We start from the raw sequence: 19,482 nt of genomic DNA, 5'->3' as shown, positions 1-19,482 counted from the left end.
CGTCATCATGGACGTGTCTATTTTCATGGCTTTTGTTTGGTTTTGAAAGGCATGGCAAATGTCAATGTCCATTATCCATTATTCATTGTTACATCATTATTGGGAATTCATAAATCATCATTCATTAATGGTGATTCATAACTAAATCATTTAGGCGTTTCTGTCATTGCTCATTCAAGGCTGTGGGGCTTCATTTGTGGTAGTGGTCACTAAAATAGCGCCACCAAACCTAATCCACTAGTCTAGTTTGTGTGATAAGGGAGACCTACTGCTACGTTCAGTTGACACTACTCACCCCTTGGGATATGGACAATGATCAGATGATCCACGAAAAGTCTCCTTCCTGTATCTGCCCACATGTTGAATTCCTCCCAGGAAAGAGGAGGAAGACAGAGGCCCTCGTCTGCTAATGTAATCCAGCCTGAGGCTATAGGGGGATGTTGCAGTGGCGCAGTCCTGTAGTGTGTCTGTGGAAAGGTCATGTTGTGTGGCGACCCAGTCTTCCCACCACTGTGCCCTAAAGGTCATCAGGAAGGTAGAATCCATCTGCAGCACCAGACAGAGCAGACAAATTGCACGACAAGCCTTCTATCTTTGAATGGCATGCTAAATGCCGTCACTGAAATGTAGGCTAAAGAACACAGCACAGAACAATACTAAACACTAGACAAATAGAAACAATAGAAATAGAATCAAGGTTGTTAATGAGGTCATGACCTGCTGTTTGTACAGGTGATGCCTGTGTTGAGTTAGAATGACCTGTTGTTTGTACAGGTGATGCCTGTGTTGAGTTAGAATGACCTGCTGTTTGTACAGGTGATGCCTGTGTTGAGTTAGAATGACCTGCTGTTTGTACAGGTGATGCCTGTGTTGAATTAGAATGACCTGTTGTTTGTACAGGTGATGCCTGTGTTGAGTTAGAATGACCTGCTGTTTGTACAGGTGCTGCCTGTGTTGAGTTAGAATGACCTGCTGTTTGTACAGGTGCTGCCTGTGTTGAGTTAGAATGACCTGCTGTTTGTACAGGTGATGCCCGTGTTGAGTTAGAATGACCTGCTGTTTGTACAGGTGCTGCCTGTGTTGAGTTAGAATGACCTGCTGTTTGTACAGGTGCTGCCTGTGTTGAGTTAGAATGACCTGCTGTTTGTATTAGGTGCTGCCTGTGTTGAGTTAGAATGACCTGCTGTTTGTACAGGTGCTGCCTGTGTTGAGTTAGAATGACCTGCTGTTTGTACAGGTGATGCCTGTGTTGAGTTAGAATGACCTGTTGTTTGTACAGGTGCTGCCTGTGTTGAGTTAGAATGACCTGCTGTTTGTACAGGTGCTGCCTGTGTTGAGTTAGAATGACCTGCTGTTTGTACAGGTGCTGCCTGTGTTGAGTTAGAATGACCTGCTGTTTGTACAGGTGCTGCCTGTGTTGAGTTAGAATGACCTGCTGTTTGTACAGGTGATGCCCGTGTTGAGTTAGAATGACCTGCTGTTTGTACAGGTGCTGCCTGTGTTGAGTTAGAATGACCTGCTGTTTGTACAGGTGCTGCCCGTGTTGAGTTAGAATGACCTGCTGTTTGTACAGGTGATGCCCGTGTTGAGTTAGAATGACCTGTTGTTTGTACAGGTGCTGCCTGTGTTGAGTTAGAATGACCTGCTGTTTGTACAGGTGATGCCTGTGTTGAGTTAGAATGACCTGCTGTTTGTACAGGTGCTGCCTGTGTTGAGTTAGAATGACCTGCTGTTTGTATTAGGTGCTGCCTGTGTTGAGTTAGAATGACCTGCTGTTTGTACAGGTGCTGCCTGTGTTGAGTTAGAATGACCTGCTGTTTGTACAGGTGCCTGTGTTGAGTTAGAATGACCTGCTGTTTGTACAGGTGATGCCTGTGTTGAGTTAGAATGACCTGCTGTTTGTACAGGTGCTGCCTGTGTTGAGTTAGAATGACCTGCTGTTTGTACAGGTGCTGCCTGTGTTGAGTTAGAATGACCTGCTGTTTGTACAGGTGCTGCCTGTGTTGAGTTAGAATGACCTGCTGTTTGTACAGGTGCTGCCTGTGTTGAGTTAGAATGACCGGCTGTTTGTACAGGTGATGCCTGTGTTGAGTTAGAATGACCTGCTGTTTGTACAGGTGCTGCCTGTGTTGAGTTAGAATGACCTGCTGTTTGTACAGGTGATGCCTGTGTTGAGTTAGAATGACCTGCTGTTTGTACAGGTGCCTGTGTTGAGTTAGAATGACCTGCTGTTTGTACAGGTGCCTGTGTTGAGTTAGAATGACCTGCTGTTTGTACAGGTGCCTGTGTTGAGTTAGAATGACCTGCTGTTTGTACAGGTGATGCCTGTGTTGAGTTAGAATGACCTGCTGTTTGTACAGGTGCTGCCTGTGTTGAGTTAGAATGACCTGCTGTTTGTACAGGTGATGCCTGTGTTGAGTTAGAATGACCTGCTGTTTGTACAGGTGCTGCCTGTGTTGAGTTAGAATGACCTGCTGTTTGTACAGGTGCCTGTGTTGAGTTAGAATGACCTGCTGTTTGTACAGGTGCCTGTGTTGAGTTAGAATGACCTTCTGTTTGTACAGGTGATGCCCGTGTTGAGTTAGAATGACCTGCTGTTTGTACAGGTGCTGCCTGTGTTGAGTTAGAATGACCTGCTGTTTGTACAGGTGATGCCCGTGTTGAGTTAGAATGACCTGCTGTTTGTACAGGTGCTGCCTGTGTTGAGTTAGAATGACCTGCTGTTTGTACAGGTGATGCCTGTGTTGAGTTAGAATGACCTGCTGTTTGTACAGGTGCTGCCTGTGTTGAGTTAGAATGACCTGTTGTTTGTACAGGTGATGCCTGTGTTGAGTTAGAATGACCTGCTGTTTGTACAGGTGCTGCCTGTGTTGTGTTAGAATGACCTGCTGTTTGTACAGGTGCTGCCTGTGTTGAGTTAGAATGACCTGTTGTTTGTACAGGTGCTGCCTGTGTTGAGTTAGAATGACCTGCTGTTTGTACAGGTGATGCCTGTGTTGAGTTAGAATGACCTGCTGTTTGTACAGGTGCTGCCTGTGTTGAGTTAGAATGACCTGCTGTTTGTACAGGTGCTGCCTGTGTTGAGTTAGAATGACCTGCTGTTTGTACAGGTGCTGCCTGTGTTGAGTTAGAATGACCTGCTGTTTGTACAGGTGATGCCCGTGTTGAATTAGAATGACCTGCTGTTTGTACAGGTGATGCCTGTGTTGAGTTAGAATGACCTGCTGTTTGTACAGGTGCTGCCTGTGTTGAGTTAGAATGACCTGCTGTTTGTACAGGTGATGCCTGTGTTGAGTTAGAATGACCTGCTGTTTGTACAGGTGCCTGTGTTGAGTTAGAATGACCTGCTGTTTGTACAGGTGCTGCCTGTGTTGAGTTAGAATGACCTGCTGTTTGTACAGGTGCTGCCTGTGTTGAGTTAGAATGACCTGCTGTTTGTACAGGTGCCTGTGTTGAGTTAGAATGACCTGCTGTTTGTACAGGTGATGCCTGTGTTGAGTTAGAATGACCTGCTGTTTGTACAGGTGCCTGTGTTGAGTTAGAATGACCTGCTGTTTGTACAGGTGCTGCCTGTGTTGAGTTAGAATGACCTGCTGTTTGTACAGGTGCCTGTGTTGAGTTAGAATGACCTGCTGTTTGTACAGGTGCCTGTGTTGAGTTAGAATGACCTGCTGTTTGTACAGGTGCTGCCTGTGTTGAGTTAGAATGACCTGCTGTTTGTACAGGTGCCTGTGTTGAGTTAGAATGACCTGCTGTTTGTACAGGTGATGCCCGTGTTGAGTTAGAATGACCTGCTGTTTGTACAGGTGATGCCTGTGTTGAGTTAGAAGTCACTACCATACTGTATCGTGTCTTCAAAATAACCTTTTTGTTGGAATGAGAAATTACATTTTGGGCCTAATGAACGTTTAGGCCTAAATCGTACTTCACTGTCTTAATTCCCAAGCTTTATCTCTGTCATCTTGACCAGTTAATGCTGTGTTAATCTATTCTACACTGTAATATGGAACTCTGTTACGCTTTTGCTAATTGCCTCTTATCAGAAGTGAACTGCCTCTCCAGAAGGCAATCTAAATCTCATGCTTACACTGGGTCTGCTGTATGGCCTGGCAATCAACCCACTCCTCTGTGTGTAATTGTAGAAGGGCATGGTTATAACTGTCATTTGGGGTTAATATTAATTATAGCATTATTACTATAGGATACGTTTAACTGTTGCAGGAGTCTTTTCTTATTAGGATTCATTCTATGGTTCAGATTGTTATGGTTAATTAATTGATTTGATATTGACTTAGTGCAGCTCTGATGTCTGCGCAGTTAGTGTTCCTGTTTAACTCAACCATCCATTACATGGAGACACACACAAAGCCAGTCAGTAAATCTCTCTGGGGTACCAACTCATAAACCTCACAGCCCCCCATGTGTTGACCGGGACAGTGCTGTGCCATGCTCAGCCCACCTGGGTCTTGAGGCAATCTGCCAGGCATGAGACAACCCTGGGCCTCCCACCACCTGGACCCATGCCCACCACAGGGCGACTCTGCATCATCATGGGCTATGGAACAGTTGGGTGCCACAAGGCGAGCGTCCAGCTGTGCCCTCGTCTCAGCCTCCTCAGCCGGCGGTGGCGGTCGCAGCAGTGCAGCGGTTAATGCATAAAACATGAGGTCCTTTCTAGTCCCCAGCACTACCTGTCGGCACAAGCTGAAGCTGCCCTTTGTTCTGCCAGCTCGGCTGGTTCTGAAGCGGCCTCATTTGCGCGCCGTCCCTTTTGAGTAAACGCTGAAACAAATGGATCCATCTACAGTATGGTAATGATGCTGCAATCCCATTAGCTTGTCTTTCTTCCTCTCCCTCTGTCTTTGTGCCAGCTGATTGGCCAGCTCTGTTAATGGTCTGGCTGGTTTGTCGTTTGTTTGTTTCTCACTGGCGTCTGGACATTTAAAAAGGACTGCTGATATAAATGAATGTACATTTAGTTGGTGTGCACCACCTGCTTACAGGCTCGTCAGCGCCGTTCTCTTTCCCATTATCATCACCGTCATTTCCACAATCATCACACTCCTCATCATCTTGCTTTACATTTAAACACAGTTATTTTACATTTAAACAGTTATTTTGCATTTAAACACAGTTATTTTACATTTAAACACAGTTATTTTACATTTAAACAGTTATTTTGCATTTAAACACAGTTATTTTACATTTAAACACAGTTATTTTGCATTTAAACACAGTTATTTGACATTTAAACACAGTTATTTTAAATTTAAACCGTTATTTTACATTTAAACACAGTTATTTTAAATTTAAACACAGTTATTTTACATTTGCACGCCCTGTGTTTTTGATGCTGGCTTTATTTCAGAGACTTTGTACACATCGGCACAAATGCTAGAGCTCCTGAATGAAAAGCAGTTTTTAGCCTGATATATATATATATATATATATATATATATATATATATATATATATATATATATATATATAAACACTTTAATTAGCAATTGAAATATGAACACATCTGTATGAGATTATTGCTTGAATAAATTGTGTGACAAAACGTAGTAATGATGCCATTATATGAGACATTCATATTGGCATAACTTCAAAAGCAGTAATTAAAGCAAAGTTCTGTCAACATATTCAATTAAATGGACATTTTCCGTCTGACCTGTGTCATGAGAAACTACATATGTGCATGAATCACCGTATGTATGTACTGCTGCTCTGTCTCACTCCTGTCTCCTGTCTTGTTTCATTCACGTGGCTGGCTTGGACTTGGAATACTTGACTGCGTGCCTGTGTGTGTTCATGTCCCGTTCCTGCGCCCTCGCCCACTCATCCGAAGGCTGTGAGAAATCCCCAAGCTTAAGCAACATAGCGGGCTTGGCTGGTAACGCCCTGAGGCTGTCTCCAGTGACCTCACCCTACGATTCACCGTGCCCGCTGAGGCGTTCCCGCTCCCCAATACCATCCGTCCTGTGAGGCCCGGCCCAGAGCGAGGCTTGCCTTCCATCTGAGCACACTCCCCTCCCCCACCCCCACCCCCAAAACACCCGACAGAAGCCAGCTTCATAGGCGTTAGCTCTCTGTAGCATCCTGGAATCATATAATATACTCTGTGAATGTTGTTAGCTACTTTAGAGACTAACCTTAGTGGTTTCGACCACAGACTAACCCTGCTCTTCTCCTCTTCCATACAAACGTTGCTTTGAACTGTAGATGTGGTGACCACCCCTGAAGTAGCTTAGCTGTGCATCACTTTGAATTCCCATTACTTCAGTTTTGTTGTACTTTAATAATGGCAATAAAAGGACTCTTGAATGGTGGCTCTAAAAGTAGCAGCCACAACATTTAGTAAATACGTATTCATAATCAGGGAGATTTACATGTTGCTATATTTAGATACTTAGAAAATACGTGCTTCCATAAAAAAATAAGAAAAATGTCACTTTATTTTGTGGGGGGGGTGGGAGAACTTGTCATGGACTATGTCTTGATTCACACGCTCTCACCTGCCACCCTCTCGCTCTCACCTGCCACCCTGTCCCTATGACCTGCCCCCCTGTCGCTCTCACCTGCCACCCTGTCCCTATGACCTGCCACCCTCTCGCTCTCACCTGCCACGCTGTCGCTCCCACCTGCCACGCTGTCGCTCTCACCTGCCACCCTGTCTCTCTGACCTGCCACGCTGTCATTCTCACCTGCCATGCTGTCGCTCTCACCTGCCACGCTGTCGCCCTCACCTGCCCCGCTGTTCGTCTCTTCTGCCACACTGTCTCTCTGACCTGCCACGCTGTCATTCTCACCTGCCACACTGTCTCTCTCACCTGCCACGCTGTCGCTCTCACCTGCCCCGCTGTCACTCTCACCTGCCCCGCTGTCGCTCTCACCTGCCACGCTGTTGCTCTCACCTGCCCCGCTGTTCGTCTCTCCTGCCACGCTGTCACTCTCACCTGACCCGCTGTCGCTCTCACCTGCTCCGCTGTTCGTCTCTCCTGCCACACTGTTTCTCTCACCTGCCACCCTGTCACTCTCACGAGCCACCCTGTCGCTCTCACATGTCACCCTGTCCCTCTCACTTGCCACACTGTCGCTCTCACCTGCCACCCTGTCCCTCTGACCTGCCACCCTGTCGCTCTCACCTGCCACCCTGTCACTTTCACCTGCTACCCTGTCGCTCTCACCTGCCACCCTGTCACTTTCACCTGCTACCCTGTCGCTCTCACCTGCCACCCTGTCACTCTCACCTGCCACCCTGTCCCTCTGACCTGCCACCCTGTCGCTCTCACCTGCCACCCTGTCGCTCTCACCTGCCACCCTGTCACTCTCACCTGCCACCCTGTCCCTCTGACCTGCCACCCTGTCGCTCTCACCTGCCACCCTGTCTCTCTGATCTGCCACGCTGTCATTCTCACCTGCCATGCTGTCGCTCTCACCTGCCACGCTGTCACTCTCACCTGCCCCACTGTCGCTCTCACCTGCCCCGCTGTCGCTCTCACCTGCCCCGCTGTTCGTCTCTCCTGCCACACTGTCTCTCACCTGCCACGCTGTCGCTCTCACCTGCCACGCTGTCACTCTCACCTGCCCCGCTGTCGCTCTCTCCTGCCACGCTGTCACTCTCACCTGACCCGCTGTCGCTCTCACCTGCTCCGCTGTTCGTCATCCTGTGTAATCATCTGCCAGCGGTGTGGTGAGAAAGAGAGAAGGAGAGATAAAAACTAAAGAGAAGACAGGCTAAAAACGGTGGGCCTGGGCCGTGGGAATGTGCATGGGACTTGTGTGTCTGCATCGTGCCATTGGCCTCCACCTGGGGGACTGAACACACAACATAAAATGCACAACAGTGTTTTTCTGTTTTCTCTGCATGTGGGCTATGATGGTTTGCTACTGTTTCAAATGTTTTACTGTGATCTTATTTAACTGTCAATCGCTGTGTTGCCAAGCTGAAGTGTCTCTGATATTGTTTACTCACAGATAACTGCAAAGAGATTGTCTTTACTGGTTTCACGCAAGCAGAGAGCAGCATTCTTTAATTGCTGGGGGAAGGCACATCCCTGGTGGAAAGGTAACATTGTCATTCTGAATGGCATGTGAGCTGCCTGCTGAACACTGTGCTGCTGATCCCTGGTGGTCACCTCTGGCTAATGGCCTTTTGTTTTAGTGTGTGTGCAGAAGGGGGTAATTCAACAATTGTAGTCACGGAAATGACATCGGCACCCCCTCTGCATCATGACTCATGGCTTTATACACACATGCATGCATGTGCACTCATATACACACACAAGCATTTGACAGACGTGCACACACACATACACCACATTAGACACAGACACACACACACACACACACACACACACACACACAGACACACACACACACACACACACACACACACACACACACACACACACACACACACACACACACACACACACACACACACACACACACACACACACACACACATTAGACACACACAAACACATTTCTGTATATTCTTTCAAAGACAGCAGGAATGCCTTTGATGGTCCTATCAAACCAGAGCCTTTGTTTTATTAATAGCGATGTAATTCATTATTGATGAGAGAATTTACTACTCACATAAATTGTTGCCGATGCTAACAGGTGTGTCGCACGACAGAGGACATTACCATTCAGCAATATGCCTCACCCAATCCTTTGTCTATACTAGTAGCAGGAAGGTTGCTAAGCAACTGGCACATAGTCAGACGCATCTCACAGTTGCTGAACACACAAACTGTCTCCTAATTAAAACGAAAAGCTCACGACCAGCGCTTTCCATATTTCTATATTAAAATAATTATTGAATCACCCCCCCTCCCATTGCAATACTGTGCATTGATTGAGCGTTTACGATCATGACTTCATAGAATGCCATCGATTTGTATATATTCATCTTTACATATAAACTGTAAATGAGAAGCAAATATCTGAACACAAAAATAGCATGAATCTGCATGTGGTTATTGGTATAATGACTATAGATTATTATCATTAGAGAGATGCATTTCTGATATTTAGAGATGTGACCTGCTTTACATTCTGTTTAGCCGTTTACGTGTCCGATTGGAATGACGGCAGTCATCAGCCAATCAGTGGACTAACAAGACCTATTGGTGTGTGGATCCTATTGAATCACACAGCGTCACTCAAGGGACGTGAACCAACCAGAACACTCACATCGGTGAAGGATTGTTGACTGACAAGCGTCATGCTGCCTGGGAAAACAGGAACTGTCCAAGACTGAGGTCAATTGGAATTCTGGGAATAGATGGGACAGGGAAAGTTGTCTTTTTCCCAGATTCTCAATGTCATGGATATTGAGTGAAGCATAAAACTGTCACAAGAAAAAAAAAGGACCCTTCTTGGAAGACGAGGCTAGCTGCTTTATTTAGATATTGTATTTGTAAATAATAACATGATACAGCACATGGGTCAAGAAGCTCCTCTCTCTCTCATCTGTCCTTTGGATTGCGAGCCAGGTAAAAGGGTCATGCTTAGACCTCCATATCAATCACTCTCCATGGTATCCCTCCTCGCAATACATGTTATTAAGATGCATCAGTTGAGGCACTATGTGTTCTGAAAATGGAGTGTATTAATATATGAATTCTGCTTAATATCCAGTAAAGAGAGAATAACGTGGGATAAGTTGAATAAATGTGACATACGGTTTCATCATTGCTTTTGATTCCCTTAGACGTGTTGGTGGATTCCATTGCTGTGGTGTGCATTTACATGTGTGTGTTGTGAACTCCAGGGTAACATCTAGACATCATGCAGTTGTAAAGCAGAACAATGAAAACCTGTAAGAAACCCATTTCACTCTTCCAGCTAGTTTGAACATAGAACGAGGAAGCTTAAAGTACCCTGTAGAGATGTGTTATCCTGGACACCATACCCCAACAATCAGATACAATTTGCAATAATGACACCCAAACGAAAGGCACCGATTTGCACTGTGATTTTAGCTACCTGCCACAAGAAATGATACACTGGTCTAGTATCTAGTACAGCCTATATAACAGGACAATGCTAAAGCACCCCTCCATTGACTTGATAGTGAGGGTTGATTTTGACCATCAGTAATTGGGGGATTGGAATACTGTGACCTGCACAGTGAAGACCCCCCCCCCCCCACACACACACACACACAACTCTCTGTGTAGTGCATTGCTGCTTAACTCTTTGAAACGTCAAGGGACACCAATCAGTATCTATTCTTCTATGACAAAAGTGATTTAAATGTGTTTATTTTTTTGAATCTCGAACATGTAATTTTGTGTCTCTTGTGGAGTGCTTGGTTTACTTGTGAAAGTTATGGTAGCCCAACACTGTTTCTCTCCATTACGTCCACAACTGTCACTTGGGCTTGATCCAGCTTCATGTTCTGTATCTTTTAATGTGAGGACAATTCTAGTTTGAAGTCTGTATTTGTCGAGCCATTTGTTGGCATTCTGAAGTGCATGCTATAAAAAAAAGAAAACATGTCAAATTGTAAAACAGGATGACAACATATATCACGTTCAAAGAGATGTGTAAAATGAAATGCCATGTGAGAAAATCACATAAACATATTTAACTTTTAAACCATTGTTGTTTCTTTACTTCACACAATTGCAGGAGAAGTACTGTCTTTGATAGAGGAACAGCTATAGCACAACGCTGATCCAACTAAGGTCCATCCTTTTTCATAAGACTCACACAGGTAATTGTATTGCAATTGTCTTTGTTCAAGCTACACCATTTTATGCTGTTGACGAATTGAAGAAGGATCCATTTTCATTCAGATATCTAGCATCACCCTTTACTCCTACGGCTTATCGTCAACGATAATGATAGCAGTCGTTGTGATAATGATATGCCTTTTCCCAGTTCTCTCTCCTGTGCTGCCTCTAATTCTCCAGCTGGCGTCCGGCGGCAATCAGCCCCTCCATGCCGGTAACTCAGAGACATCCCAACTATCTTTACACCCGTTACCATGGAAACAGCAAACGTGTGTCTTGAAGATGTAAACAGCTGGGGATAGGAGTGTGTTTTACAGGGGAAGAAACTCCACACACCCCGGGCTGTATCAAACTCCCTTAAGGGCGAGCGCGAGAAATCCTTAGACAGCCAGGGGGAAAAACCAACCGTAATTTTCTAAATATCAAAATAGTGACTATGAATATAGAATCAAAGCGTTGTTCCTGGGCCGCCGTGAGAAACATCACAGACAAGTGTCTGTGAACTGGGCACTATTGCAACCTACAGTGAAAGACTTGTACTAAAAGTCTCTGTGAACTGGGCACTACTGCAACCTACAGTGAAAGACTTGTACTAAAAGTCTCTGTGAACTGGGCACTACTGCAACCTACAGTGAAAGACTTGTACTAAAAGTCTCTGTGAACTGGGCACTACTGCAACCTACAGTGAAAGACTTGTACTAAAAGTCTCTGTGAACTGGGCACTACTGCAACCTACAGTGAAAGACTTGTACTAAAAGTCTCTGTGAACTGGGCACTACTGCAACCTACAGTGAAAGACTTGTACTAAAAGTCTCTGTGAACTGGGCACTACTGCAACCTACAGTGAAACACTTGTACTAAAAGTCTCTGTGAACTGGGCACTACTGCAACCTACAGTGAAAGACTTGTACTAAAAGTCTCTGTGAACTGGGCACTACTGCAACCTACAGTGAAAGACTTGTACTAAAAGTCTCTGTGAACTGGGCACTACTGCAATCTACAGTGAAAGACTGGTCGTCTGCAGGTTTGCTCGTGAAAACAAACAACGACAAAAAGAGAGAGACAGAGAAGGATGTGTCAGTGTCCGACGCTAAGTGCTGGTTGAGTGGTATACTGTATGTCTTAGTAACTATGTGGAGTAGTTGTGCCAGGTTCTCCACATGATGTTGTGTCACACCGCTGAGAGGGGACGGTGATGGGGACACCCACTGCTGAGAGGGGACGGGGACAGACACTGCTGAGAGGGGACGGGGACAGACACTGCTGAGAGGGGACGGGGACAGACACTGCTGAGAGGGGATGGGGACACACACTGCTGAGAGGGGACGGACACACACACTACTGAGAGGGGACGGGGACAGACACTGCTGAGAGGGGACGGAGACAGACACTGCTGAGAGGGGATGGGGACTGGAACGAGTGCGGGGACGGGGATCAATGAGCTCACAACCTATTATGATTAACCTGTCAGAATCAGTTAGAATCCAACCTTCATTGACAAATATATTTATATCTGATGAATGGAAACAAGTTTAGATCATCGAACCGAAGCTCTCAACGTCAGAGTGGTGCTTTAATCCTAATAATCACAATGTAATGAGTGTGGTATGAGAGAGGTGTAGTTGAGTAGGGAGCAAAGTGAATCAGGGAATAGAGTGGGTCTCATTTTCAGCCATTGTTTCAGGTTCTGTACTCAGAAAGCCACAGAAAATGCTCTCAATTCCAGTTACTGACACAGAGGCCTCTGTCGACAACCACAGGGGCTTGCTGTAGTAGTGTGTGCTGAGTGCTGGATGCTCTACAGCAGTAATGATAGCGTTATAGGTCTCCCAAACAGCAATGAGATGAGTGTTGCTATAATGGCCCTCCAGTTAAAATATGATTCATCGCCCGATAACAGATACATCAGCCTGGTCACTTCAGCGAGTCGGAAAAAACACTGCTATAGTTGTATAATGTGTAAGTGTAGTGTTGATAGTGTTAAACACTGCTACAGTTGTATAATGTGTAAGTGTAGTGTTGATAGTGTTAAACACTGCTATAGTTGTATAATGTATAAGTGTAGTGTTGATAGTGTTAAACACTGCTATAGTTGTATAATGTATAAGTGTAGTGTGCATAGTGTTAAACACTGCTATAGTTGTATAATGTGTAAGTGTAGTGTTGATAGTGTTAAACACTGCTATAGTTGTATAAGTGTAGTGTTGATAGTGTTAAACACTGCTATAGTTGTATAATGTGTAAGTGTAGTGTTGATAGTGTTAAACACTGCTATAGTTGTATAATGTGTAAGTGTAGTGTGCATAGTGTTAAACACTGCTATAGTTGTATAAGTGTCGTGTTAATAGTGTTAAACACTGCTATAGTTGTATAATGTGTAAGTGTAGTGTGCATAGTGTTAAACACTGCTATAGTTGTATAATGTGTAAGTGTAGTGTTGATAGTGTTAAACACTGCTATAGTTGTATAATGGGTAAGTGTAGTGTTGATAGTGTTAAACACTGCTATAGTTGTATAATGTGTAAGTGTAGTGGTGATAGTGTTAAACACTGCTATAGTTGTATAATGTATAAGTGTAGTGTGCATAGTGTTAAACACTGCTATAGTTGTATAAGTGTAGTGTTGATAGTGTTAAACACTGCTACAGTTGTATAAGTGTAGTGTGCATAGTGTTAAACACTGCTATAGTTGTATAATGTGTAAGTGTAGTGTTGATAGTGTTAAACACTGCTACAGTTGTATAAGTGTAGTGTGCATAGTGTTAAACACGGCTATAGTTGTATAAGTGTAGTGTTGATAGTGTTAAACACTGCTATAGTTGTATAAGTGTAGTGTTGATAGTGTTAAACACTGCTACAGTTGTATAAGTGTAGTGTGCATAGTGTTAAACACTGCTATAGTTGTATAATGTGTAAGTGTAGTGTTGATAGTGTTAAACACTGCTATAGTTGTATAATGTGTAAGTGTAGTGTTGATAGTGTTAAACACTGCTATAGTTGTGTAAGTGTAGTGTTGATAGTGTTAAACTCTGCTATAGTTGTATAATGTATAAGTGTAGTGTTGATAGTGTTAAACACTGCTATAGTCGTATAAGTGTAGTGTTGATAGTGTTAAACACTGCTATAGTTGTATAATGTGTAAGTGGAGTGTTGATAGTGTTAAACACTGCTATAGTTGTGTAAGTGTAGTGTTGATAGTGTTAAACACTGCTATAGTTGTATAATGTGTAAGTGTAGTGTTGATAGTGTTAAACACTGCTACAGTTGTATAATGTGTAAGTGTAGTGTTGATAGTGTTAAACACTGCTATAGTTGTATAATGTATAAGTGTAGTGTTGATAGTGTTAAACACTGCTATAGTTGTATAATGTATAAGTGTAGTGTGCATAGTGTTAAACACTGCTATAGTTGTATAATGTGTAAGTGTAGTGTTGATAGTGTTAAACACTGCTATAGTTGTATAAGTGTAGTGTTGATAGTGTTAAACACTGCTATAGTTGTATAATGTGTAAGTGTAGTGTGCATAGTGTTAAACACTGCTATAGTTGTATAAGTGTCGTGTTAATAGTGTTAAACACTGCTATAGTTGTATAATGTGTAAGTGTAGTGTGCATAGTGTTAAACACTGCTATAGTTGTATAATGTGTAAGTGTAGTGTTGATAGTGTTAAACACTGCTATAGTTGTATAATGGGTAAGTGTAGTGTTGATAGTGTTAAACACTGCTATAGTTGTATAATGTGTAAGTGTAGTGGTGATAGTGTTAAACACTGCTATAGTTGTATAATGTATAAGTGTAGTGTGCATAGTGTTAAACACTGCTATAGTTGTATAAGTGTAGTGTTGATAGTGTTAAACACTGCTACAGTTGTATAAGTGTAGTGTGCATAGTGTTAAACACTGCTATAGTTGTATAATGTGTAAGTGTAGTGTTGATAGTGTTAAACACTGCTACAGTTGTATAAGTGTAGTGTGCATAGTGTTAAACACGGCTATAGTTGTATAAGTGTAGTGTTGATAGTGTTAAACACTGCTATAGTTGTATAAGTGTAGTGTTGATAGTGTTAAACACTGCTACAGTTGTATAAGTGTAGTGTGCATAGTGTTAAACACTGCTATAGTTGTATAATGTGTAAGTGTAGTGTTGATAGTGTTAAACACTGCTATAGTTGTATAATGTGTAAGTGTAGTGTTGATAGTGTTAAACACTGCTTTAGTTGTGTAAGTGTAGTGTTGATAGTGTTAAACTCTGCTATAGTTGTATAATGTATAAGTGTAGTGTTGATAGTGTTAAACACTGCTATAGTCGTATAAGTGTAGTGTTGATAGTGTTAAACACTGCTATAGTTGTATAATGTGTAAGTGGAGTGTTGATAGTGTTAAACACTGCTATAGTTGTGTAAGTGTAGTGTTGATAGTGTTAAACACTGCTATAGTTGTATAATGTGTAAGTGTAGTGTTGATAGTGTTAAACACTGCTATAGTTGTATAATGTGTAAGTGTAGTGTTGATAGTGTTAAACACTGCTATAGTTGTATAAGTGTAGTGTTGATAGTGTTAAACACTCCTATAGTTGTATAATGTGTAAGTGTAGTGTTGATAGTGTTAAACACTGCTATAGTTGTGTAAGTGTAGTGTTGATAGTGTTAAACACTCCTATAGTTGTATAATGTGTAAGTGTAGTGTTGATAGTGTTAAACACTGCTATAGTTGTATAAGTGTAGTGTTGATAGTGTTAAACACTGATATAGTTGTATAATGTGTAAGTGTAGTGTTGATAGTGTTAAACACTGCTATAGTTGTATAATGTGTATGTGTAGTGTTGATAGTGTTAAACACTGCTATAGTTTTATAATGTGTATATGTAGTGTTGATAGTGTTAAACACTGCTATAGTTTTATAATGTGTATGTGTAGTGTTGATCGTGTTCAATGTGTTTCTTCTTAAAGGTCCAGTATAGTCCAACGTGATGTTTCTGTGTTTCATATGCACTGAGTGTACTTAACAACACCTGCTCTTTCCATGACATAGACTGACCAGGTGAATCCAGGTGAAAGCTATAATCCCTTACTGATGTCACTTGTTAAAACTTCTTGTCAATACGGGGGCGCTGTTTTCACTTTGGAAAAAATCGTGCCCAATTGAAACGGCCTCGTACTCTGTTCTAGATCATACAATATGCATATTATTATTACTAATGGATAGAAAACAATCTCAAGTTTCTACAACTGTTTGAATTATTTCTGTGAGTAAAACAGAACTCATTTGGCAGCAAAAATCCATACAGGAAGTGAAAAATCTGAAAACGAGGCTCTGTATCAGGGCCTGCCTATTCAACTGGCTTTTATTTATCGATATGCATGCACTTCATACGCCTTCCACTAGATGTCAACAGGCAGTGGAAGGTGGAATGGGGTGTCTAGCTTGATCTGAGGTCGAATGAGAGCTTTTGGAGTGACAGGTCCGGAATTTTCTTTGTCTTCGAAGGCGCGCAGCGGAGGTCGACATTGTCTTCTGAAAAGTGTTCGGTTTACTCGGCGAATATCTCCGGCTCTGATTTTATTTGATACATATGATAATAACATCATAAAGTAGGTTTTTTCAACCGAGTTTTATCAGTTTATTCAACGTTTATTGGGACTTTTGGAGTTTTCCGTTCTTTGCGTCAAGAGAGGATGGGAATGTTAGCAACCTTGGCTAGCATTGTGGCGCGAATTCGACAGAAGAAATGGACATTCTAAAACCAAACAACGATTTATTCTGGACCAAGGACTCCTTGTACAACATTCTGATGGAAGCTCAGCAAAAGTAAGAAAACATTTATGATGTTATTTCGTATTTCTGTGTAAAATGTTGAGTCCTATTCTCCGCCGTTTTGGTGAGCGCTGTCTCGCAATAACGCAAGCTGTATGTTATGGTAAAGTTATTTTAAAAAATCTAACACAGCGGTTGCATTAAGAACCAGTGTATCTTTCATTTGCCATACAACAAGTATTTTTATGTAAAGTTTTTGATGAGTTCTTTGGTCAGATTAGGTGAGTGTCCAAAATATCTCCGGAGATTCTGGTGAATCGATGCTACGTATTCACAATGTATAACCAGGATTTGTAGCTCTAAATATGCACATTTTCGAACAAAACATAATTGTATTGTATAACATGATGTTATAAGACAGTCATCTGATGAAGTTGTCCAAAGGTTAGTAATTCATTTTATATATTTTGCTGGTTTTTGCGAAAGCTACCTTTGCGGTGAATAAATGCGTTTGTGTGTTTGGCTATTGTGGTAAGCTAATATAATTCAATATTGTGTTTTCGCTGTAAAACACTTAAAAAATCGGAAATATTGGCTGGATTCACAAGATGTTTATCTTTCATTTGCTGTACACCATGTATTTTTCATAAATGTTTTATGATGAGTATTTTGTATTTCACGTTGCTCTCTGTAATTATTCTGGCTGCTTTGGTGCTATTTTTGATGGTAGCTGCAATGTAAAACTATGATTTATACTTCAAATATGCACATTTTCGAACAAAACATAAATGTATTGTATAACATGTTATAAGACTGTCATTGGATGAAGTTGTTTCTTGGTTAGTGACTAATTTTATCTCTATTTTGTCGGTTTTGTGAAAGCTACCTATGCGGTGGAAACATGGTGAAAATATGTGGTTGTGTGTTTGGCTATTGTGGTTAGCTAATAGAAATACATATTGTGTTTTCGCTGTAAAACATTTTAAAAATCGGAAATGATGGCTGGATTCACAAGATGTTTATCTTTCATTTGCTGTATTGGACTTGTGATTTCATGAAAATTATATGATATGATATCCCTGTCCCATTAGGCTAGGCTATGCTAGTCAGCTTTTTTGATGAGGAGGATCCCGAATCCGGGAGAGAGAAGCGGTAGAGGTTTTAAAAACACTTCAATCCTTGTAGATGAAGGGGAGGAGACAGGTTAAAGAAGGATTTTAAGCCTTGAGAAAATTGATACATGGATTGTGCATGTGTGCCATTCAGAGGGCAAGACACAAGATTCAAGTGCCTTTGAACAGGGTATGGTAGTAGGTGCCAGGCACACCGGTTTGTTTCAAGAACTACAACGCTGCTGGGTTTTTCACGCTCAACAGTTTTCCGTGTGTATCAAGAATGGTCCACCCTTGTAGAGTTCATGTCCCGACGAATTGAGGCTGTTCTGAGGGCAAAATGGGGAGGTGCAACTCAATATTAAGATTGTTTGTACACTCAGTGTATATTTCCACACTATGAGGTTGAATAATACTGTGAAAATGATGGCAATCTCCTTTTAGTGTAAGAGCTGTTAGAAAAGACCACCTGAAATTTCAGCCTGTTTTGGTGGGATGGAGTTTTGACCAATAAGAAAGAAAGTTCCAAACTTCTCTGCCAATAACAGCTAGTTTTCAATTTTCCCCTCCCCACTCAGACCACTCCCAGAAAGTCCTTTCTAAAGTCTTGCTTGAGACATTGCTCTTGCTAAGATGCTGTTATGTTTCTTTTGACAATTTTAATTGAAAACAATCACAGTAAGATACTTAATTAATTGTTACCCAGAAATGATTTGATATTGAGCTAAAAACGGCTACATTGGACCTTTAATCTTTCTCCAAGGTCTCGTTAGAAGAACTATACTTCCTCTTTTGCTGGGAAGGCGTCATATTAGTATTCAGTGTTGCTACAGACTTTTCCTGATATGTGGAAATAGGGCTTTTTCTTGTATTGTCACGATCGTCATAATTAGCGGACCAAGGTGCAGCGTGAGAGACATACATCTTCCTTTTATTAGACGAAGACGTACCACGAAACACTCTTACAAAACTAACAAAACAATAAACGACCGTGAAGCTATAAACGAAAGTGCACACACAAGCTACTAACGTTCAACATAGACAATTACCCACAAACACCTAAAGCCCATGGCTGCCTTAAATATGGCTCCCAATCAGAGACAACAATAAACAGCTGTCTCTGATTGAGAACCAAATCAGGCAACCATAGACTTTCCTAAACACCTACACTGAACACAACCCCATACATACTACAAAACCCCCTAAACAATACACACACCCTAAACTAGACAAAACACACAAACATCCCCCATGTCACACCCTGACCTAACTAAACTAATAAAGAAAATCAATATAACAAAGGCCAGGGTGTGACAGTACCCCCCCCCCCCCCAAAGGTGCGGACTCCGGCCGCAAAACCTGACACAGAAGGGGAGGGTCCGGGTGGGCCTTCCTATGGTGGCGGCTCGGGTGCGGGACGTGGACCCCCCTCCACCATAGTCACTACCCGCTTTGGTGGCGCCTCTGGAACGGCGAGTCCCGGACTGATTACCATCCCATAGGGCGCCACTGGACGGAGGGGCAGCTCCGGACTGAGGGGCAGCTCCGGACTGAGGGGCAGCTCCGGACTGAGGGGCAGCTCCGGACTGAGGGGCAGCTCCGGACTGAGGGGCAGCTCATGACTGGCAGATGGCTCTGGCGGATCCTGGCTGGCTGGCTCTGGCGGATCCTGGCTGGCTGGCTCTGGCGGATCCTGGCTGGCTGGCTCTGGCGGATCCTGGCTGGCTGGCTCTGGCGGATCCTGGCTGGCTGGCTCTGGCGGATCCTGGCTGGACGACTCTGGCGGATCCTGGCTGGACGGCTCTGGCGGATCCTGGCTGGACGGCTCTGGCGGATCCTGGCTGACGGCTCTGGCTGGTCATGG

General features: G+C 43.0%; 1 protein-coding gene across 1 annotated transcript in view; it reads left to right on the top strand.

Moving 5' to 3' along the window:
- Window positions 1-5,988, top strand: part of LOC120031838 (potassium voltage-gated channel subfamily C member 2-like) — a 43,034-nt gene extending 37,046 nt beyond the window's left edge. Inside the window, exon 4 of the mRNA XM_038977658.1 lies at window positions 5,852-5,988. Coding sequence (XP_038833586.1) covers window positions 5,852-5,988 — 137 coding nt within the window. The remainder of the gene's footprint in view (window positions 1-5,851) is intronic.
- Window positions 5,989-19,482: the final 13,494 nt, after the last annotated feature.

This window comes from Salvelinus namaycush, chromosome 38 (genome assembly GCF_016432855.1).
Source record: "Salvelinus namaycush isolate Seneca chromosome 38, SaNama_1.0, whole genome shotgun sequence".
In the NCBI taxonomy this organism is placed as follows: domain Eukaryota; kingdom Metazoa; phylum Chordata; class Actinopteri; order Salmoniformes; family Salmonidae; genus Salvelinus; species Salvelinus namaycush.
Note: the sequence above shows the minus strand (reverse complement) of the source record. Positions and strands in the feature narration are given on the sequence as shown.